Here is a 23,927-nt window from a genome sequence, read left to right on the forward strand (position 1 = left end):
AAACATACCCATTTTTGCTTTCCGAGATAATGTTCTCGACTTCCACACATTCTTCAAGGCCCCCAGAATTTTCGCCCCCTCCCCCACCCTATGATCCACTTCCGCTTCCATGGTTCCATCCGCTGCCAGGTCCACTCCCAGATATCTAAAACACTTCACTTCCTCCAGTTTTTCTCCATTCAAACTCACCTCCCAATTGACTTGACCCTCAACCCTACTGTACCTAATAACCTTGCTCTTATTCACATTTACTCTTAACTTTCTTCTTCCACACACTTTACCAAACTCAGTCACCAACTTCTGCAGTTTCTCACATGAATCAGCCACCAGCGCTGTATCATCAGCGAACAACAACTGACTCACTTCCCAAGCTCTCTCATCCCCAACAGACTTCATACTTGCCCCTCTTTCCAAAACTCTTGCATTTACCTCCCTAACAACCCCATCCATAAACAAATTAAACAACCATGGAGACATCACACACCCCTGCCGCAAACCTACATTCACTGAGAACCAATCACTTTCCTCTCTTCCTACACGTACACATGCCTTACATCCTCGATAAAAACTTTTCACTGCTTCTAACAACTTTCCTCCCACACCATATATTCTTAATACCTTCCACAGAGCATCTCTATCAACTCTATCATATGCCTTCTCCAGATCCATAAATGCTACATACAAATCCATTTGCTTTTCTAAGTATTTCTCACATACATTCTTCAAAGCAAACACCTGATCCACACATCCTCTACCACTTCTGAAACCACACTGCTCTTCCCCAATCTGATGCTCTGTACATGCCGTCACCCTCTCAATCAATACCCTCCCATATAATTTACCAGGAATACTCAACAAACTTATACCTCTGTAATTTGAGCACTCACTCTTATCCCCTTTGCCTTTGTACAATGGCACTATATATATATATATGAAAGCCAGCAAGGCAGCAGGTTTGGATGGTATTGCAGTGGAATTTATTAAAAAAGGGGGTGACTGTATTGTTGACTGGTTGGTAAGGTTATTTAATGTATGTATGACTCATGGTGAGGTGCCTGAGGATTGGCGGAATGCGTGCATAGTGCCATTGTACAAAGGCAAAGGGGATAAGAGTGAGTGCTCAAATTACAGAGGTATAAGTTTGTTGAGTATTCCTGGTAAATTATATGGGAGGGTATTGATTGAGAGGGTGAAGGCATGTACAGAGCATCAGATTGGGGAAGAGCAGTGTGGTTTCAGAAGTGGTAGAGGATGTGTGGATCAGGTGTTTGCTTTGAAGAATGTATGTGAGAAATACTTAGAAAAGCAAATGGATTTGTATGTAGCACTTATGGATCTGGAGAGGGCATATGATAGAGTTGATAGAGATGCTCTGTGGAAGGTATTAAGAATATATGGTGTGGGAGGAAAGTTGTTAGAAGCAGTGAAAAGTTTTTATCGAGGATGTAAGGCATGTGTACGTGTAGGAAGAGAGGAAAGCGATTGGTTCTCAGTGAATGTAGGTTTGCGGCAGGGGTGTGTGATGTCTCCATGGTTGTTTAATTTGTTTATAGATGGGGTTGTTAGGGAGGTAAATGCAAGAGTTTTGGAAAGAGAGGCAAGTATGAAGTCTGTTGGGGATGAGAGAGCTTGGGAAGTGAGTCAGTTGTTGTTCACTGATGTTACAGCGCTGGTGGCTGATTCATGTGAGAAACTGCAGAAGCTGGTGACTGAGTTTGGAAAAGTGTGTGGAAGAAGAAAGTTAAGAGTAAATGTGAATAAGAGCAAGGTTATTAGGTACAATAGGGTTGAGGGTCAAGTCAATTGGGAGGTGAGTTTGAATGGAGAAAAACTGGAGGAAGTGAAGTGTTTTAGATATCTGGGAGTGGATCTGGCAGCGGATGGAACTATGGAAGCGGAAGTGGATCATAGGGTGGGGGAGGGGGCGAAAATTCTGGGGGCCTTGAAGAATGTGTGGAAGTCGAGAACATTATCTCGGAAAGCAAAAATGGGTATGTTTGAAGGAATAGTGGTTCCAACAATGTTGTATGGTTGCGAGGCGTGGGCTATGGATAGAGTTGTGCGCAGGAGGATGGATGTGCTGGAAATGAGATGTTTGAGGACAATGTGTGGTGTGAGGTGGTTTGATCGAGTGAGTAACGTAAGGGTAAGAGAGATGTGTGGAAATAAAAAGAGCGTGGTTGAGAGAGCAGAAGAGGGTGTTTTGAAGTGGTTTGGGCACATGGAGAGGATGAGTGAGGAAAGATTGACCAAGAGGATATATGTGTCGGAGGTGGAGGGAACGAGGAGAAGAGGGAGACCAAATTGGAGGTGGAAAGATGGAGTGAAAAAGATTTTGTGTGATTGGGGCCTGAACATGCAGGAGGGTGAAAGGAGGGCAAGGAATAGAGTGAATTGGAGCGATGTGGTATACCGGGGTTGACGTGCTGTCAGTGGATTGAATGAAGGCATGTGAAGCGTCTGGGGTAAACCATGGAAAGCTGTGTAGGTATGTATATTTGCGTGTGTGGACGTATGTATATACATGTGTATGGGGGGGGGTTGGGCCATTTCTTTCGTCTGTTTCCTTGCGCTACCTCGCAAACGCGGGAGACAGCGACAAAGTATAATAAAAACAAATAAAAAAAATAAGACAAGAAAACAAATGGGAACATCCATGAAGGGTGATGTGATGTAAGAAGGAGATGGAGTGAGTATTTTGAGGGTTTATTGAATGTGTTCGATGATAGAGTGGCAGATATAGGGTGTTTTGGTCGAGGTGGTGTGCGAAGTAAGAGTTTGGTAAACAGAGAAAAGATAGTGAAAGCTTTGTGGAAGATGAAAGCTGGCAAGGCGGCGGGTTTGGATGGTATCGCAGTGGAATTTTATTAGAAAATGGGGTGACTGTGTTGTTGACTGGTTGGTGAGGATATTCAATGTATGTATGACTCATGGTGAAGTGCCCGAGGATTGGCGGAATGCATGCATAGTGCTATTGTACAAATGCAAAGGGGATAAAGGTGAATGTTCAAATTACAGATATAAGCTTATTGAGTATTCCTGGAAAACTATATGGGAGGATATTGACTGAGAGGGTGAAGGCATGTATAGAGCATCAGATTGGGAAAGAGCAGTGTGGTTTCAGAAGTGGTAGAGGATGTGTGGATTAGGTGTTTGCTTTGAAGAATGTATGTGAGAAACACTTACAAAAACAAATGGATTTGTATGTAGCATTTATGGATCTGGAGAAGGAACATGATAGAGTTGATAGAGATGCTCTGTGGAAGGTATAAAGAGTATATGGTGTGGGAGGTAAGTTGCTAGAAGCAGTGAAAAGTTTTTATCAACAATGTAAGGCATGTGTACGAGTAGGAAGAGAGGAAAACGATTCATTCCCAGTGAATATTGGTTTGCAGCAGGGGTGTGTGATGGCTCCATGGTTGTTTAATTTGTTTATGGATGGGGTTGTTAGGGAGGTAAATGCAAGAGTTTTGGAAAGAGGGGCAAGTATGCAGTCTGTTGTGGATGAGAGGACTTGGGAAGTGAGTCAGTTGTTGTTCGCTGATGATACAGTGCTGGTGGCTGATTGAGGTGAGAAACTGCAGAAGCTGGTGACTGAGTTCGGTAAAGTGTGTGAAAGAAGAAAGCTGAGAGTAAATGTGAATAAGAGCAAGTTTATTAGGTATAGTAGGGTTGAGGGACAAGTCAACTGGAAGGTAAGTTTGAATGAAGAAAAACCGGAGGAAGTGAAGTGTTTTAGATATCTGGGAGTGGATTTGGCAGCGGATGGAACCATGGAAGCAGAAGTGAGTCACAGGGTGGGGGAGGGGGCGAAAGTTCTGGGAGCATTGAAAAATGTGTGGAAGACAAGAACATTATCTAGGAAAGCAAAAATGGGTATGTATGAAGGAATAGTGGTTCCAACAATCTTATATGGTTGAGAGGTGTGGGCTATAGATAAGGTTGTGCGGAGAAGGGTGGATGTTTTGGAAATGAGATGTTTAAGGACAATATGTGGTGTGAGGTGGTTTGACCGAATAAGTAATGAAAGGGTAAAAGAGATGTGAGGTAATAAAAAGAGTGTGGTTGAGAGAGCAGAAGAGGGTGTATTGAAATGGTTTGGTCACATGGAGAGTATGAGTGAGGAAAGATTGACAAAGAGAATATATATGTCAGAGATGGAGGGAACAAGGAGAATTGGGAGACCAAATTGGAGGTGGAAGGATGGAGTGAAAAAGATTTTGAGTGATCTGGGCCTGAACATGCAGGAGGGTGAAAGGCGTGCAAGGAATAGAGTGAATTGGAGCAATGTGGTATACTGGGGTCGACGTGCTGTCAATAGATTGAACCAGGGCATGTGAACATCTGGGGTAAACCATGGAAAGCTTTGTGGGGCCTGGATGTGGAAAGGGTGCTGTAGTTTCGGTGCATTATACATGGCAGCTAGAGACTGAGTGTGAACAAATGTGGCCTTTGTTGTCTTTTCCCAGCGCTACCTAGCGCCCGTGAGGGGGGAAGGGTTTTTTCATTTCATGTGTGGCGGGGTGGCGACGGGAATGAATAAAGGCAGTAAGTATGTATTATGTACATGTGTATATATGTATACATCTGTATATGTATCCCTGGGGATAGGGGAGAAAGAATACTTCCCACGTATTCGCTGCGTGTCGTAGAAGGCAACTAAAAGGGGAGGGAGCAGGGGGGCTGGAAATCCTCCCCTCTTGTTTTTTTTTTTTTAATTTTCCAAAAGAAGGAACAGAGAAGGGGGGAGGCCCAGTCCTCTGTTCTTAACGCTACCTTGCTGATGCGGGAAATGGCGAATAGTTTGAAAGAAAAGAAAAGAATGTACATATACGTATACGTTGAAAGATATAGGTATGTACATGTACATGTGTGGACGTATATGTATATACATGTGTATGTGAGTGATATGGGCCATTCTTTCGTCTGTTTCCTTGCGCTACCTCGCTGATGCGGGAGACAGCGACAAAGTATAATAAATAGAAGTAATAAATAAATAAGAAAGAAAAGTGTATAGTATGTGAATATGTAAGTGTATGGACACATCAATCATTTGAAACATGAGAAAAAGGATTATTGTGTAGAGAAATTGCATATACTTATGAATATAAGGAAGATAAAAGACAGTTGTAGTACAAAAAAAGCATGCATATTGTGTTATATGACAGAGCATGCATTGTAAAGCCGGCAGAGTCAGCCATGGAAATGGCCTAGAGTCACCTGAAAAAATTTTCATCTGTGAGCTTCGTCACACACAAGCACAGACCTACTATACTGCCTTATGTGTGTTTTAGAAAAAAAATATTTCATATGGCATGGAAAAATAAAACAAGATTTTCATACTTTGAAGACACTGAAGACTCCCACATTGGGGGTATACATTATGTATGGGGCCTCTGCAGGTTATGGGTAAAGTGATATGAAAGTTAAAAAAAACTTGAGTTTTCAAATAACATTGTGAAATTTGAAGTCACTATAAGATGTTAGTACACCAGTGGCAACTCACCTGGTTCTAGTATGAGAAGAAGCATTGGGTAAATGTGCTAATGGTGGCTGAAGGTTGTGCTGGTGGTTAGAATAAACAGGAGAGCTAGTAGTCATAGAGGCATTCCTCGTAGTATTTGGTGTATCCAGTGGGCTCCGTGCATGCTGCAATCTTGTAATGGCTGCATGCAATTTCTTCAAATCTCCAAGGATCTGCATAAATGTATGATTTACTTTCTTCAAGGGTATCTATATTTTGCAAATCAATTTGTCACACATCAATCATTGCTAAATCATGTATTCTTAAAAAAAAATCTTATCTTCCCATCATCTCATTCAAAGCTATTACATGCCCATGCCACTTACCCTGAGGCATCACTTCTCTTACTATTCAATTAATTCAACTCTATCATATTCTAAGCACAAGGATATTCTTTTAAACACACTATGCTTCATTATAATGGGCTCCCCCAAAATAAAAAGTGCTATTTCTTAATCATATTGTCTCTCTTTCCACACAGTCATGATATATCATTTTGTTTCTAAGCTGGTCAACATGAAATTCGATTGGCAAGAACTGTGATCCACTTTGCTGACAGAATTCAACTTTACAATGATTGTATATAATGAAAGAATACATATTAGGAATTCTAATTTCTTTAGAAGAGAATTGAAATACTTTCATCAAAAGATACATGTCCTCTTTTGTCTTTAAATCTTACTGCTACAATGTGTCAATTACCGCTAACTCGATGACGAAGTTTATTTTTTTCTAAACAGTTGCTCCATTTATACAATGCATCAATTCGTCATTGTTTGGAGTACTGCGCTCACATCTAGGGTGGTTCTAGCTTTGCATCCTTACTTGACAGAGGTGAATCAAAAGCATTCCACCTTATAAACTGTCCCAGGATAATTTTCAAACTTGATCCCCTTGCCCTAAGCCACAATGCTGGTTCACTTTCCCTCTCTATAAGTATCACTTTGGTTTTTGCTCCCAAGAGCTTGCTGCTTGTGTGCCCACACCACTAGCAAGACTATGCAATACTCAGCAAGCTGTTAGGTCACTTGATTATTGTGTGGCCATCAGCAACTTAAGGGTGGGCCGTTTTGATACTTGTTTCTTTTCCTACACATTGAAGCTTTGGAAAACTGTATCTTCTCATGTCTTTCCCTACGACTATGACCTGGCACATTTGAAAAGACATGTTTTTCAACTTTCTCAAAAATTCATAAATACTTTCCCTTGCCTTTTCTTTTTCCATTTCATAATTCACTCTATACATGTTTCAATTAAGGCCTGACCTACATATGGATTTTGTCCATGACTGAAACCTTAAAGAAAAAAAATATTTCATCAAAAATTTATTGCAAGAGTATCAGTTTACCTCAAAAAATTATTCCAAACAACTAGAAATGTTCTATAGCAGACTAACTATGAGCTTCCAGGCCACATATGGCCTTCAAGAAAATAATTTGTGGCCAAAAAGGGCCACAGATCCTTCTGCAAAAAGTAAATAAACAATCGAAGAAATGAAAATTTTGGAGTATGAAAGATTTCTCTCTGGCATAGTGTGTTGTGAGGTAACAGACAATATCTAGGATGCTTAGGAGGTTAGAAACCCATTAATCGATGTCTTTTGGAAAAGTAAATGCCTTTAACACCTCATCAACTACCTGTTCTGCGCTCATGGGTTATTAGCTCAGCCTAGGTCCACTAACCATCCAATCGGCAACTTCCAATCCACTAGTTCTAATGACCCTCATATTTCTCAAAACAAGGTCACCAACCCAAAGGTGGTAAACATCGATTAAGTGGAAGATTTTTCAGAGAGAGATAAGTAAGTAAACCACAACAAAACAGTAATCAAATCTTGAGACACTGCCCCAAGAGAAAATTTTCTACACTTCAAAATTACATTCTTATCAGTTAGATTGTTCCATGAGCCCTGAAAGTTTATGGCATGAAGAAGAAAGTTTGAGAAAAAGTTTCCAAAAGAAAGATACAGCAAAGCAAAAACAGCTACTTCAGGAGTATTTTGTGTTACACCAAAATCCATCTGCCACAAGGATGCAACATCAGAGCCAAAGTTGGCCTTCAACATCTACAGTATCATTAAACATACATGTTGCAGGAATGCCAAAGATCTCTAGGGTTGATCTCCTCTAAAGATAGGCTCATCAGAAAGGATATGTTATAGGCAATCTTCCAAATTCCATGGGCTCTGACATACAGGCCAGGATAGGTCAGTGAAAAAAGTCTCTTAGTCCATGAAGATATGTTCCTGGCTGAAAGAGGATTAAGCTTCCTGGATACATAGAGATTTTCCCCTCAGTGGATTCTGGTGATTTCTACAATTCTCACATTTCAACTGAGAGTAAGAGATGAAGTTCTATAGCACTAGAAACACACAAAGAAAGGCCACATCCATTCATATCCATTCTCTCATTGCCATATGTAATGCACCAAACCATAGCTCCCTATCTATAACCAGGACCCAAAGACCTTTCCATGGTTTACTCTGGACACTTCCCATGTTCAGTCCGTTGATAGCATTTCAACCCCAGAACACCACATTATTCCAATTTACTCTATCTGGATACATGCCTTTCATCCTCCTGCAACCTTCATTTTTGACACATATATCCTCTTTGTCAACCTTTCCTTAATCATTCTCTACATATGTCCAAATCGTTTCAGCAAAATAATAAAATGAATAATGATAATAAAACATATGTCTTCATATGGAGTACTGCTTTCACATCTATGGTGGTTCTACCTTTGCATCCTTACCTGACAAAGTTGAGAGGAAAGTGGTCCAACTTATCACCTCCCCCAGGCTAACTTCAGTCCTTGATTCATTTGTCCTATGCCACAACACTGGCTCACTTTCCCTCTTCTATAGGTATAATCTTAGTTTTTGCTTCCAACACTGGCTGATTACCATATAGGGATTGGCAACTCAAGAGTGGACCATTTTGACAATTGTTTCTTTTCCTACGCCTCACAACTCTGAAACTCTGCCCTTTCCTGTCTTTTACAATAACTATGATCTAACACTTTTTAAAAACAGGTTTTTCAATTCCTATAAAATTCGTCAAAACTTTTCCTAGTCTCTTCTTTCACCCTTTCATTAACCTATTCATATTTCAATAGAGGCCCAGCCTTGATGTGGACATTTGTCCATGACTGGAGCCTTCTTGAAAAAAAAAAAAAGGGATCTCTAAATTCATTCCAATTATATCATCATGTTTTATCTATCCATTCATAAGTTATATTTATTCATTCATCTATAAAAAGATGGAATGATGGAGAAAGGAGGCTTTGTATTACTGCAGCCTGAACAATGAGGTGGGTGAAAAAGCGTGCATGGGTCAGAGTGAATTGGGGCAATGTGGTAAATATGGGATGATGTGCTATTAACTGGCTGGTATATCATATGGTCAGGGGATACCGCAGAAAAGTTTGTGGGGCTTGGCTGTGGATAGGGGACTCTGGTTTCATCACATTATAAATGACAGATAAGAAAGTGGATATGAACAAATAAGACAGTTCTTCCTCTCTTCCTGGCTCTGTCTCAGTAATGCAGAAAATACGATACAAGTATATACAACAATATATTTATCATTTTCATTTCACTTATTATCTTTCAAATATAGAGTCTAGATTTACTTCAACTCATCAGATGTCATCATCATATATGAGAAAGTTCTTATGTCTACACATTGTCTCAATAACTCTTCTCCTAGCATGAAGGGCTATCAAGAAAAGTTTCTCTTCTCTCGGCATAAAGGGTTATCAAGAAAAGTTTCCATGATCAGACACTGAGATGCTATATTGCTTGAAAATATTCCTTTGACTGTTACAAGTCTTAGAATTATGATAACTCCCATATTTGTTGTAGAGAGAATGCAGATTGACTCCTCAAGTAACAGATCTGAGAAGTTTACAATAAGGACAGAGGTTTATACCAAACTCAACTAAGTACTTCCTGAACAGCATTTTTGTATTATCATTAACCTTGTTTTTTCATGATGAAATGTAAAAGAGAACCCTAAACAGAGAGCTTTCAAAACTTTGGAAGATTCCAAATCTTCTTTGGGGAAAGACAATTATTGTATAGATCACCTACAGAATGTTTTCCAAATCATAGATCGTAAAGAGGTTTGAAAAAATCATTGTGCATATTTCAAACTAAAGAGCTTTGAGGTTTGGCTCTTAAACCAAGGTTGAGGTATTCTAGGAAAACTTGAGGTATCAGCAGAAGGGTATTGTAAACCTGAAGAGGTTTCTGACACCAAGTTTGTCTCTCCCACTTTCGGCAACAAGAGCCACCAATTCCATTAACCATCTAGTTCGGGGAGAACTTTAATTGGAAGGTTCACTGGATATAAAAGACCGATACAGTTTTAATAATTCTAGTTCATGACCTTAGCATCTGCTTGCAGTGAAGAGATTCGTCAGATGAACCATCCCTAATGAAAGGATCCAATGATATAAATCTCTCCCTAGATATATACTGTTGTTATTGATACTGATCTTGACAAGCCATCTGCCCATTCATAAGAATTCCTTGAATATAGGAAGCCTAGAGAGAAAGGCTTTCACACATTCCTAGGGAGTGTGTGATGTCACCATAAATGTTTAAATTGTTTATGGATGGGGTGATGAGGGATGTAACTGCAAGGGTCTTAGAGAAAGGGGCAAATTTACAGTCTGTAGAGGGAGAGGGGACCTAGGAACTGTATCAGTCGATGTTTGCTGATGGCACAGCACTGGCAGCAGATTTGAGTGAAAAACTGCAGACGTTGGTGCCTAAGTTTGGGATAGCGTGTGAAAGAAGTTGAGGGTAAAAGTGAATAAAAGTAAAGTTATCAAGATTAGCAGTGCAGGACAGATTAATTAGGGTGTGAGTTGAAGGAAGAAAATCTGGAGGAAGTGGATATGGCAACAAATGGAACTATGAAAGTGGATGCGAGTCAGAGGGTGGGTAGGGGAGGCCAAAGGTTTTGGGAACACTGAGGAATGTGTGATGAGAGAATTTATTATGTTAAAGGGCAAAAATGGGTATGTATGAAAGTATAGTAGTCCGAATAATGATGTATGGATGCGAAGCATGGGATTGTAGATGAGAATGTGCAGAGGAGGGTGGATATGTTGGAAATAAAATGTTTGAGAACAAAATTTAGTGTGAGGCGGTTTGATTAAGTAAGTAATAAAAGGGTTCAAGAGAGATGTGGCAACAAAAAGAGTGTGGTTGTCAAAGCTGAAGAAAGTGCATTCAAGTGGTTTGAACACGTGGAGAAAAAGAGCGATGAGAGGTAAACAAAGAGCAATGAGGATATATATGTGTCAGAAATGGAGGGGACAGGGAAAAGGGGGACCAAATTGGAAATGGAAGGATGGTGGGAAAAAGATTTTGAATGCTCAGGACCTTAACATGCAGGAGGGCAAAAGGCATGCAAAGGATAGAGTGAACTGGAGCTATGTTTATACAGGGGGTGACATGCTGTCAGAGAACTGAACCAGGACATATGAAACAGCTGTAAGGACACCACAGAAAGGTCTGTGGAGCTTGGTTGTGGATATGAGGTTGTGGTTTAAATACATTGTAAATGACATGGAGAATGGATGTGAGCAAATGAGGCCTCTTCTTCATCTGTTCCTAGTACTGTCTTAATGATACAGGAAACAGAGTGTCATAGAAGGTGACTAAGAGGGGCAGGAGCAGCGGGCAGGAACCATCCTTCTTGTATTTCAGTTTCTAAAAGATGAAACTGAAGGAGACAAGCAAGAAGTGCTCATCCTCTTTGTAAACTCAGGGTGGGGTGTCTAGATGTGTGCAGATATAACCAATATGAAAAGAAAGGAAAAAAGGTACTGTGTTTATAAAAAGGAACCTGAATGTGCTAGCTCTGAGCAAAACAATGCTCAAGAGTAAATAGGAAGAGTGGATTGGAATGTCTTAGGGGGTAAAGTCAGGGTTGGTGCTCAAACCAGTTATAGTAATGCATGAAAGAGAGCAAGGAAGTCAGCTCCAGAATGACATGGGTAATAATGAAAGTGAACTGAGAGAGATGGGTGAATATTAGCACTATGCACCAGCCATGAGAACAAAGATGATGAGAGGCAAATGTTTTGGAGGCAACTGAGTTTGCCAGTAGTTATGATGCAAGGACTGGATATTAGTGATAGATGATTCAAATGTGAAAGTGATTAATAAGCCAGTCGAGGGTATAATTGAGGGGAAAGGAAAATGCAATTCTGTGAATACGAATAGTGAAGAGCTGTTGAAGTTGTGTGACAAAAAAGGACTGGCAACTTTCATTTGCTGCTATGTACATTGTTTACCTGTACCAGACTGTACATCTTACATACTTTCATCCCTCTCCTCAACTACTGTCTTGCACATTCTGACCTAATATTAACTGTTTTATACCTAAATATGTAAGCATATATACTCTGTTCCTTATCATACAAAATCTATAAAGTTGAAATTAAAGTCTTCAAACAATTCTTTTCTCATATAAAGACCCAATCAAAAGCCATCTCAGGTTAGGTCACAGGGGAAATTTATCAGGGCTCTGCAGGTGTTTACAGACATGATTCTTAAACCCTAAAGGACTCTAGCCAAACGTGCATGTTTTATGATAAGGGGACCTTAACCATATTAGAATGGATTGCCTCTTCATGCCCTCATTTAAATCTGAAGGCACACTTTATCAGTACATAGAGGTGTCATATTTCACAAGCAACTGTAATTAGCATTGGGAAAATCTTTATATTCATAGTTACCAATGTACTACAATACCTCACCTCATCAGGACCCTTGCAATATTAATACATGTTGCCTTGTCCCACCATAATTTGAGTTGCAAGGCTTCCTTTATCATTATGTAGCGATGCATGATATCACAAAGAACTATAATTAACATCAGGAAAGAATCCCAGTATTCTAGTTACCAATACAACACAATGGCAGAAGGTACTGAGACTGACAAAAGTAGAGGGCTGGGAAGATAGAAGGAGCAAATATGGAAGCCGATCAACAGAGCTTGAAGAGTGTGGGAAAGGAACTTAGACCCATGGTGACACAAACAGAGATACACAGGTATTTGAGGGAAGCAGTCAATTTGAGCAAAGCAGTCAAAAGTATAATATGCAGTTGGAGATGAAGCAATTAAGGATGCAGGACTTATGTAAAGAAATTAAATGAGATTTAAGTAGGCATATAGTTCTTGTAAAGAGAAGATGACACGATTAGCTTGATAGGCCAGTTTTGATGAGAAAGAGAGTAAGACCAGCAATCCTAACATGGATATTGTAAGATAGATGCCACTTTAATGCTTCTAAGTCAGAACAGTAGTACCACCCTGGGTGGCTGATGTCAACAGCCTACTACTTTAGAGATTGCTCCAAGGATAGGGTACAGGATATTGCATGAGTTAGCTGGGTTACTAAGAGGGACCAATACACTACCAGCTAAGTTTTATATAATTCATGATAACATTTGTCATAATAACACAATACATTCCCAAACTGTCTTCTGGATACAGAAATATTTAGCAAAGCAAGCGATTCATTCATATCTCACATAAGGCAAAAACTAGACTATGTTTCTCAGGTTTGGTCCCTGCACCTAAAGAAATACAAAGAGCTCTTAGAAAAGGTTCAAAGGAGGGCAACAAAAAGAGCTAAGCTACAGGAAAAGGCAGAAGGCTTTACATATACCCATCTAGGAAAAAAAAAACTGAAGGGTACATAATCATCATTGAATCTTTAAAAGAGATCAACAAAATGGACAATGGACAATTCTTTAACAGATAAGATATATCATGATGTTAAGTAAGAAACTTGAAAATAAGGATGTAAAGAAATATATCTACAGTAATATGAATGGGGTATGAATGGAACAGATTGACTGAAGACATGGTTAACGCAAGAAGCATAAATAGATTCAAGAGGTTATATGACAGTAAACAATGTTCAAAAAATGTGTGTAAAACTTCCCCCAAGTACAACTTAAATAAGGAATTATGAATAGGTAATTACAGCCCTGACATATGCCCCACATCATTTAGTGACTCATCAGCAACAATCACTGGAATACTAATCCTGGTGATAATGATCCAGCGGATGTTGAAACATCAACGTGAAACATTTTCTGTGAATCAGCATTCCACTGATGATGTCGGTAAAGAGATGAAGATGGGCAAGTCAGCAAAGTCAACAAACATGTAAAAAGCCATACTCCCACAATGTACCAAATCATGATGTCTATAGGGCAATGAATATGGAAAATATACCAGATTTCTTCTTTTTTCTTTTGCTTTTCTTTATAGTTCCTATTAATTAATCATTGTTTATGTTCAGCTATTAAATAAAGTGTAGTGCAGAGGACCCCCCTAAATTTCCAGGGCTGGGCAGTTTAAGGGTTAAAGATGGAAAGTTTACAAGATGAAGGAAAGATAGAAAAAGGAAGAGAGCTCCAAAGATTAGTTGTATGAGGGATGGAAAAGCATCATAAAGGTCAATCCTCAAATGGTCAGTTAAATTTTTTTAAGTTTTTCAATATCTTTCCTCCTTTCACTTTTTTAATACCAAGTTGCCTTTCCTGTATAAAAGAAGCGGTGTTTGGAATACACCAAGGTATCAGTTTTTTACCAATACTGTATTACAATGAATTCTTCTAACTGCTCTACATGGTCTACAGGTCGAGGTATCATTTCAAGTTTAAGGCTACAATATTTGCTGGAACTGTTTTAATAAAGTGTAGTGCTGAGGACCCCCATAAATTTCCAGGGCTGGGCAGTTTAGAGCTTAAAGATGGAAAGTTTACAAGATGAAGGAAAGATAAATAAAGGAAGAGAACTCCACATATTAACTGTATGAGGGATGAAAAAAGCATCATAAAGGTCAATCCTCAAATGGTCAGTTCAATCTTTTTTTTTTTGCTTTGTCGCTGTCTCCTGCGTTTGCGAGGTAGCGCAAGGAAACAGACGAAAGAAATGGCCCAACCCACCCCCATACACATCCCTTGATTCAATCCACTGACAGCACGTCAATCCCAGTATACCACATCGCTCCAATTCACTCTATTCTTTGCCCTCCTTTCACCCTCCTGCTTGTTCAGGCCCCGATCACACAAAATCTTTTTCACTCCATCTTTCCACCTCCAATTTGGTCTCCCTCTTCTCCTCGTTCCCTCCACCTCCGACACATATATCCTCTTGGTCAATCTTTCCTCACTCATTCTCTCCATGTGACCAAACCATTTCAAAACACCCTCTTCTGCTCTCTCAACCTTGCTCTTTTTATTTCCACACATCTCTCTTACCCTTACGTTACTTACTCGATCAAACCGCCTCACACCACACATTGTCCTCAAACATCTCATTTCCAGCACATCCATCCTCCTGCGCACAACTCTATCCATAGTCCACGCCTCGCAACCATACAACATTGTTGGAATCACTATTCCTTCAAACATACCCATTTTTGCTCTCCGAGATAATGTTCTCGACTTCCACACATTCTTCAAGGCTCCCAGAATTTTCGCCCCCTCCCCCACACTATGATCCACTTCCGCTTCCATGGTTCCATCTGCTGCCAAATCCACTCCCAGATATCTAAAACACTTCACTTCCTCCAGTTTTTCTCCATTCAAACTCACCTCCCAATTGAATTGACCCTCAACCCTACTGCACCTAATAACCTTGCTCTTATTCACATTTACTCTTAACTTTTTTCTTTCACACACTTTACCAAACTCAGTCACCAGCTTCTGCAGTTTCTCACATGAATCAGCCACCAGCGCTGTATCATCAGCGAACGACAACTGACTCACTTCCCAAGCTCTCTCATCCCCAACAGACTTCATACTTGCCCCTCTTTCCAAAACTCTTGCATTCACCTCCCTAACAACCCCATCCATAAACAAATTAAACAACCATGGAGACATCACACACCCCTGCCGCAAACCTACATTCACTGAGAACCAATCACTTTCCTCTCTTCCTACACGTACACATGCCTTACATCCTCGATAAAAACTTTTCACTGCTTCTAACAACTTTCCTCCCACACCATATATTCTTAATACCTTCCACAGAGCATCTCTATCAACTCTATCATATGCCTTCTCCAGATCCATAAATGCTACATACAAATCCATTTGCTTTTCTAAGTATTTCTCATATACATTCTTCAAAGCAAACACCTGATCCACACATCCTCTACCACTTCTGAAACCACACTGCTCTTCCCCAATCTCATGCTCTGTACATGCCTTCACCCTCTCAATCAATACCCTCCCATATAATTTGCCAGGAATACTCAACAAACTTATACCTCTGTAATTTGAGCACTCACTCTTATCCCCTTTGCCTTTGTACAATGGCACTATGCACGCATTCTGCCAATCCTCAGGCACCTCACCATGAGTCATTTTTTTTTTTTTTTTTTTTTTTTTTTTATACTTTGTCGCTGTCTCCCGCGTTTGCGAGGTAGCGCAAGGAAACAGACGAAAGAAATGGCCCAACCCCCCCCCCCATACACATGTACATACACACGTCCACACACGCAAATATACATACCTACACAGCTTTCCATGGTTTACCCCAGACGCTTCACATGCCTTGATTCACTCCACTGACAGCACGTCAACCCCTGTATACCACATCGCTCCAATTCACTCTATTCCTTGCCCTCCTTACACCCTCCTGCATGTTCAGGCCCCGATCACACAAAATCTTTTTCACTCCATCTTTCCACCTCCAATTTGGTCTCCCTCTTCTCCTCGTTCCCTCCACCTCCGACACATATATCCTCTTGGTCAATCTTTCCTCACTCATTCTCTCCATGTGACCAAACCATTTCAAAACACCCTCTTCTGCTCTCTCAACCACGCTCTTTTTATTTCCACACATCTCTCTTACCCTTACGTTACTTACTCGATCAAACCACCTCACACCACACATTGTCCTCAAACATCTCATTTCCAGCACATCCATCCTCCTGCGCACAACTCTATCCATAGCCCACGCCTCGCAACCATACAACATTGTTGGAACCACTATTCCTTCAAACATACCCATTTTTGCTTTCCGAGATACTGTTCTCGACTTCCACACATTTTTCAAGGCTCCCAAAATTTTCGCCCCCTCCCCCACCCTATGATCCACTTCCGCTTCCATGGTTCCATCCACTGACAGATCCACTCCCAGATATCTAAAACACTTCACTTCCTCCAGTTTTTCTCCATTCAAACTCACCTCCCAATTGACTTGACCCTCAACCCTACTGTACCTAATAACCTTGCTCTTATTCACATTTACTCTTAACTTTCTTCTTCCACACACTTTACCAAACTCAGTCACCAGCTTCTTTCACTAATACTCTTACTTCTTCATCCCACCACTCACTACCCTTTCTAATCAACCCACCTCCCACTCTTCTCATGCCACAAGCATCTTTTGCGCAATCCATCACTGATTCCCTAAATACATCCCATTCCTCCCCCACTCCCCTTACTTCCATTGTTCTCACCTTTTTCCATTCTGTACTCAGTCTCTCCTGGTACTTCCTCACACAAGTCTCCTTCCCAAGCTCACTTACTCTCACCACCCTCTTCACCCCAACATTCACTCTTCTTTTCTGAAAACCCATACAAATCTTCACCTTAGCCTCCACAATCTTTTTAAGTTTTTCAATATCTTTTCTCCTTTCACTTTTTTTTAATACCAAGTTGCCTTTCCTGTATAAGTGAAGTGGTGTTTGGAATACACCAAGGTATCAGTTTGTGTCGGAGGTGGAGGGAACGAGGAGAAGAGGGAGACCAAATTGGAGGTGGAAAGATGGAGTGAAAAAGATTTTGTGTGATCGGGGCCTGAACATGCAGGAGGTTGAAAGGAGGGCAAGGAATAGAGTGAATTGGAGCGATGTGGTATACCGGGGTTGACGTGCTGTCAGTGGATTGAATCAAGGCATGTGAAGCGTCTGGGGTAAACCATGGAAAGCTGTGTAGGTATGTATATTTGCGTGTGTGGACGTATGTATATACATGTGTATGGGGGGGGTTGGGCCATTTCTTTCGTCTGTTTCCTTGCGCTACCTCGCAAACGCGGGAGACAGCGACAAAGTATAATAAAAAAAAAATAAATAAATCAGTTTTTTACCAATACTGTGTTACAATAAATTCTTCTAACTGCTCTACATGGTCTACAGGTTGAGGTATCATTTCAAGTTTAAGGCTACAATATTTGCTGCAGCTGTTTTAATATTTTCTATGCCTAATCTTCAACACCTGTTTTCCTTCTTCTTTGCTATTTATAAAATACAGTGCTGCAATTCCACTTTGCTTAATATCTATTCCATTACAAAAAAAGAAAATACTGCTCTACACCTCTGCTTTCATTCCAAGCAAAGTCTGTCATAATCATTATCATTATACAATCATACCAAGTATATTCAAAATGATTAATTTCCAGCTTTGAATTTTCAGTTAAGAAGACTTGCAAATTCAAATATACAGTACCAATCTCAATGGTTTCCAATACTCCTCGTTTCTCTCTACCTTTCTAATGCTTTAGTTTATATGTTGTCATTACTCACATTCTTAAGAGATGTGTACTCTCCTATTCTTACTACTATTTCAGCTAGTAATGCTTCGAAATTCACTTGATATATAAAAATTGGTTTAGATTTATGGCAATCCTACCGATACCATATTCTGTCCAAAAATTAATGCTAGTACAGTTGAACCTCTTTAGTCCGGTAACCTCAGGGCCTGGCCATTACCAGACCGCAAAAAATGCTGGAAAATAGAAACTGACCCCCAAGGGAACTCCCTAAGTAAATATATGCCCAACCCCTAGTCTTGCCACATGCATATTGCTGTTATCAAAGGAAGAACAAAGCTTCACAGAAAATAATACAACCATTAATGCTTATAAATAAGGTTTTTATTGTTACATCATTAGTAATCCCAGATGGAGACTCTGCAATATCTTGGGCAAGGGTTTTTCACAGCATATGACGCCAATACAGGGCAGATCTTATCAGCGTTATACACATGTTCTGGGGCTAAGTTTTCCGCTGCCACTAACTGTGCAAGTTCATCAACAAACTTTGTCACAGCTTTGTGATGAATAGTTAATATAATGAATGACCATAGGCTGGTAGTTGGCTTTGGTCAACTCTTGTTACTATTCTTGTTTTATTATCATCAAGGCAGCCATGCTACGTCAGTGCCACCCAGATAATGGGACACATGTATAGTGAGTGTATGTGATCTTAGGATTATCTTTAGCACCTGAAGAAGGTGTTAAAGATTTTTCAGTTGGTGGATGTAGCTTACAGTGATGGCCTTTATGACCCTGGCGGTTGATAGGCCTAAAGCCCAAACAACAAACCAACCAGCCAGGCAACCGGCTTGTGCACTCTCTCTCCCCTGTACATATTCCTGTTGGTCGTTTAACTGAGAATTAGAGTTTTTATCGTTTCTTTCAATACGACCTTACACTGTAAGCTTCCATGTCTGCACTATACTTTTCACAGCATACACCATGTACTGAAATTCCATGTCTCCACTTAAACTTTTGTACCCATCCTTGTGAATAATTACAAAGTCTAGCATTACAAAGTCTAGCATTAGTTCTCTATGAAAAACTTTGGCCTGCTCAATATGTATCTCCCCAGAAATGTTTACACATTCAATACATGGGAGCTTAAACCATTTTATAAGTGCACTGCCTAATTCTGTACTCCTGACAGCTTTCAGTTTTCAGAAACTGAACTTTTCTGGCTTTCATTTTCAGCAAAATACTGAATATACAAAATCAAGAGGACTGTTTATTAGCTCAGCTGCAGTGTAAGCAGATTTTGGCACCTTAGCGATGCTAACAGTGCTGCCCTAGTGGCAGATCCACAAACTAATGGCGTCAGATTCAAAATGTGCAGGACATTGGAAGCTACAGAACCATGGAGCACTGGATTAGAGAGATACAACCTGCAATGGCAAAACTGTTCCACTATATTCAGCACTATGTTCCTCATATTCAGCACAACACACACTTTAGACCTATTTTGTCATATTCAGATCTGTTCAACATCTTTTTCAAGTTCATTAGTTTGTTTATATTTCCAATCATTATCATTACATCTAACCCTTGACATTTCCTTCCTCTCATTTCTACTTCTATCACCTGTTCCAATTATTCTTGAAGAGTATAGAAATTTACAAAAGTGACCAAATAACACATTCTTTAAATGTCAAATTCTAGCTTACATTTAGTGTTTCTTTCCTCCCTTCATGTAAGATCTTACTAGTAATACATAACCTTATATAGTGGGAGTTGATCATTTTTATTATTATTGTTAACTCAGTATCTTCTGGAGTTGGAAGGGAGGGAAAGAGCATTTTACTATCGATCAAGATGGTTGATTCTTATAATATCTTAACATAATGCATTTCATAACCTGACTCCTTTCATAGTATAAAACAAGCAAAGAAATTAGCCAGAGAACCTAGAACATTTTTATTGACATTAAACTGAAAGCTGAGAGGAGTTGCAGAATGATGCATATAAAACTTATGTAATCTGAACCCTGTCATTATCAAGATTAGTGGATAGAGAATAAATTACCACACAAATGTTTCAAGATCTAAATAAAAACATGTCTGTAAAAAGAAGTTTACAACAAAAGTCAAACTAAAGATGTAATGCCACTGCATTTCACTCATTAACAAAAACATAAAATTCTTCACACATCTGAACAACAGCATTATTTCAACCAAACATACTACTCTCATTTATACAGCAGAGTGGTTTACATACCTAACCCAAGAAACACTTCCAACACTAAACTCCCTTCAAACATACAGAATTTTTCTTTACTAACAATCAAATCATTATTTTTTAAAAATTCATTGTGCTCCATTTGTTCTCGTCAGTACAACTGAGATAAAAATTGCCACGTATGGCACTCACCATAATTTTTAAATCTTCCTTGAGGTCCTTCTCAGTCAGGAGCAGAAGCACATCTCCACTTATCTTGTGATGATTAAATGCAGCCTTATAAGTAGCAAAGCCCTGACCTTCAAGCCAAAGCCCAACATCAGATATTGTCCAAAATTCTGGGTCGTTGCAAGTCATTCTGGGTGCTGTCAGGTGCAGGTACACACTTCGTATCACCTTGCTGCAACACATAAAAATCGCACATTTCTAGATGTATGCAACACTGAAGATATCAATAAAAGAAAAATACAGTAGTTTGCTGTTCATTATTCCATCTAAGATTTCCAGCATCAGATAAAGAAATCAAACTTATTAACCACACTAATTCTCCAGGAATTCTATTCCACCATATTCAAAGGCTATAACACTTTTTCCTAAATATTTCTTTATTTGGCAATCAAAATGCTTAGAATAAAAACACAAATTCTGAAATTCACTAAACGTATATAACATCTTCCACCATGTGGGAAAGTCCATAAAACAGAAGCCTTAATCAAACATTGGCAATTAGGGAATGGTCAGTGATAAAGCTATCTTCCAAAATTTTAGTGAATCCATGGTGGATAAATCAAGCCATCCAATGCACTTACAATGTGAAACAAATGAATCTGGCAAGCATGACGAATTTTGAAAACTAGTTACTAGTAGCAACAAGCAGAATTATTATCACTCCTCTCATTTCCTTCATTGTTTCATGCCTGACACTTACTCTTTCCATAACAGCTATGTGAGCTGTTTACAAAATCCTCGAGAGTAAGATTCAATACTGGCACTGATCCACTAATCAGAAACATGAGGTATGAATGTCTGAGTCGCCAGCATACGTCTATGTTTTGATGGTTCATAATTGGAAAGTGTTATGGAATCAAAGAAATGGTTTCAAAATAATTAATGTCCATTAGATATTGTCATTGTGTGACTTTTTCTCTTTTGCAATAGCAATCTTGGATTTTTCAAATTTTTAAATTAAGCAAATAACACATAAGGAACCTCTCCTGCCGGGCATACCAACTGACCTAATGTACAAGAAATATGGAGGAAAGTATACTACTTTTTAAGGGTTTCCCTTTACTTATGAATTAATCCATACATGATCAGTAAGGAAATGATATTTTTCTGATTGTTTTACTTTTCCCCAGAATGAATGGGTAAAATGAAGTGAATGAGGGATGGGTGAATTAGCACTATGCACCAGCCATGAGAACAAAGATGATGAGAGGCAAATGTTTTGAGGCAACTGAGTTTGCCAGTAGTTATGATGCAAGGACTGGATATAAGTGATAGATGATTCAAATGTGAAAGTGATTAATAAGCCAGTCGAGGGTATAAATGAGGGGAAAGGAAAATGCAATTCTGTGAATACGAATAGTGAAGAGCTGTTGAAGTTGTGTGACAAAAAAGGACTGGCAACTTTCATTTGCTGCTATGTACATTGTTTACCTGTACCAGACTGTACATCTTACATACTTTCATCCTCTCCTCAACTACTGTCTTGCACATTCTGACCTAATATTAACTGTTTTATACCTAAATATGTAAGCATATATACTCTGTTCCTTATCATACAAAATCTATAAAGTTGAAATTAAAGTCTTCAAACAATTCTTTTCTCATATAAAGACCCAATCAAAAGCCATCTCAGGTTAGGTCACAGGGGAAATTTATCAGGGCTCTGCAGGTGTTTACAGACATGATTCTTAAACCCTAAAGGACTCTAGCCAAACGTGCATGTTTTATGATAAGGGGACCTTAACCATATTAGAATGGATTGCCTCTTCATGCCCTCATTTAAATCTGAAGGCACACTTTATCAGTACATAGAGGTGTCATATTTCACAAGCAACTGTAATTAGCATTGGGAAAATCTTTATATTCATAGTTACCAATGTACTACAATACCTCACCTCATCAGGACCCTTGCAATATTAATACATGTTGCCTTGTCCCACCATAATTTGAGTTGCAAGGCTTCCTTTATCATTATGTAGCGATGCATGATATCACAAAGAACTATAATTAACATCAGGAAAGAATCCCAGTATTCTAGTTACCAATACAACACAATGGCAGAAGGTACTGAGACTGACAAAAGTAGAGGGCTGGGAAGATAGAAGGAGCAAATATGGAAGCCGATCAACAGAGCTTGAAGAGTGTGGGAAAGGAACTTAGACCCATGGTGACACAAACAGAGATACACAGGTATTTGAGGGAAGCAGTCAATTTGAGCAAAGCAGTCAAAAGTATAATATGCAGTTGGAGATGAAGCAATTAAGGATGCAGGACTTATGTAAAGAAATTAAATGAGATTTAAGTAGGCATATAGTTCTTGTAAAGAGAAGATGACACGATTAGCTTGATAGGCCAGTTTTGATGAGAAAGAGAGTAAGACCAGCAATCCTAACATGGATATTGTAAGATAGATGCCACTTTAATGCTTCTAAGTCAGAACAGTAGTACCACCCTGGGTGGCTGATGTCAACAGCCTACTACTTTAGAGATTGCTCCAAGGATAGGGTACAGGATATTGCATGAGTTAGCTGGGTTACTAAGAGGGACCAATACACTACCAGCTAAGTTTTATATAATTCATGATAACATTTGTCATAATAACACAATACATTCCCAAACTGTCTTCTGGATACAGAAATATTTAGCAAAGCAAGCGATTCATTCATATCTCACATAAGGCAAAAACTAGACTATGTTTCTCAGGTTTGGTCCCTGCACCTAAAGAAATACAAAGAGCTCTTAGAAAAGGTTCAAAGGAGGGCAACAAAAAGAGCTAAGCTACAGGAAAAGGCAGAAGGCTTTACATATACCCATCTAGGAAAAAAAAAACTGAAGGGTACATAATCATCATTGAATCTTTAAAAGAGATCAACAAAATGGACAATGGACAATTCTTTAACAGATAAGATATATCATGATGTTAAGTAAGAAACTTGAAAATAAGGATGTAAAGAAATATATCTACAGTAATATGAATGGGGTATGAATGGAACAGATTGACTGAAGACATGGTTAACGCAAGAAGCATAAATAGATTCAAGAGGTTATATGACAGTAAACAATGTTCAAAAAATGTGTGTAAAACTTCCCCCAAGTACAACTTAAATAAGGAATTATGAATAGGTAATTACAGCCCTGACATATGCCCCACATCATTTAGTGACTCATCAGCAACAATCACTGGAATACTAATCCTGGTGATAATGATCCAGCGGATGTTGAAACATCAACGTGAAACATTTTCTGTGAATCAGCATTCCACTGATGATGTCGGTAAAGAGATGAAGATGGGCAAGTCAGCAAAGTCAACAAACATGTAAAAAGCCATACTCCCACAATGTACCAAATCATGATGTCTATAGGGCAATGAATATGGAAAATATACCAGATTTCTTCTTTTTTCTTTTGCTTTTCTT

General features: G+C 39.3%; 1 protein-coding gene across 1 annotated transcript in view; it reads right to left on the reverse strand.

Annotated features, from left to right (window-relative positions):
- LOC139760168 (sphingomyelin synthase-related protein 1-like) overlaps window positions 1–21,510 on the reverse strand; it is a 105,276-nt gene extending 83,766 nt beyond the window's left edge. The window contains exons 1-2 of the mRNA XM_071683088.1: window positions 20,476–21,510; window positions 5,507–5,697 (exon numbers count right to left, since the gene is read on the reverse strand). Coding sequence (XP_071539189.1) covers window positions 5,507–5,697; window positions 20,476–20,694 — 410 coding nt within the window. The 5' untranslated portion in view covers window positions 20,695–21,510. The remainder of the gene's footprint in view (window positions 1–5,506; window positions 5,698–20,475) is intronic.
- Window positions 21,511–23,927: the final 2,417 nt, after the last annotated feature.

The sequence above is a fragment of the Panulirus ornatus genome, chromosome 35, assembly GCF_036320965.1.
Source record: "Panulirus ornatus isolate Po-2019 chromosome 35, ASM3632096v1, whole genome shotgun sequence".
Taxonomy (NCBI): domain Eukaryota; kingdom Metazoa; phylum Arthropoda; class Malacostraca; order Decapoda; family Palinuridae; genus Panulirus; species Panulirus ornatus.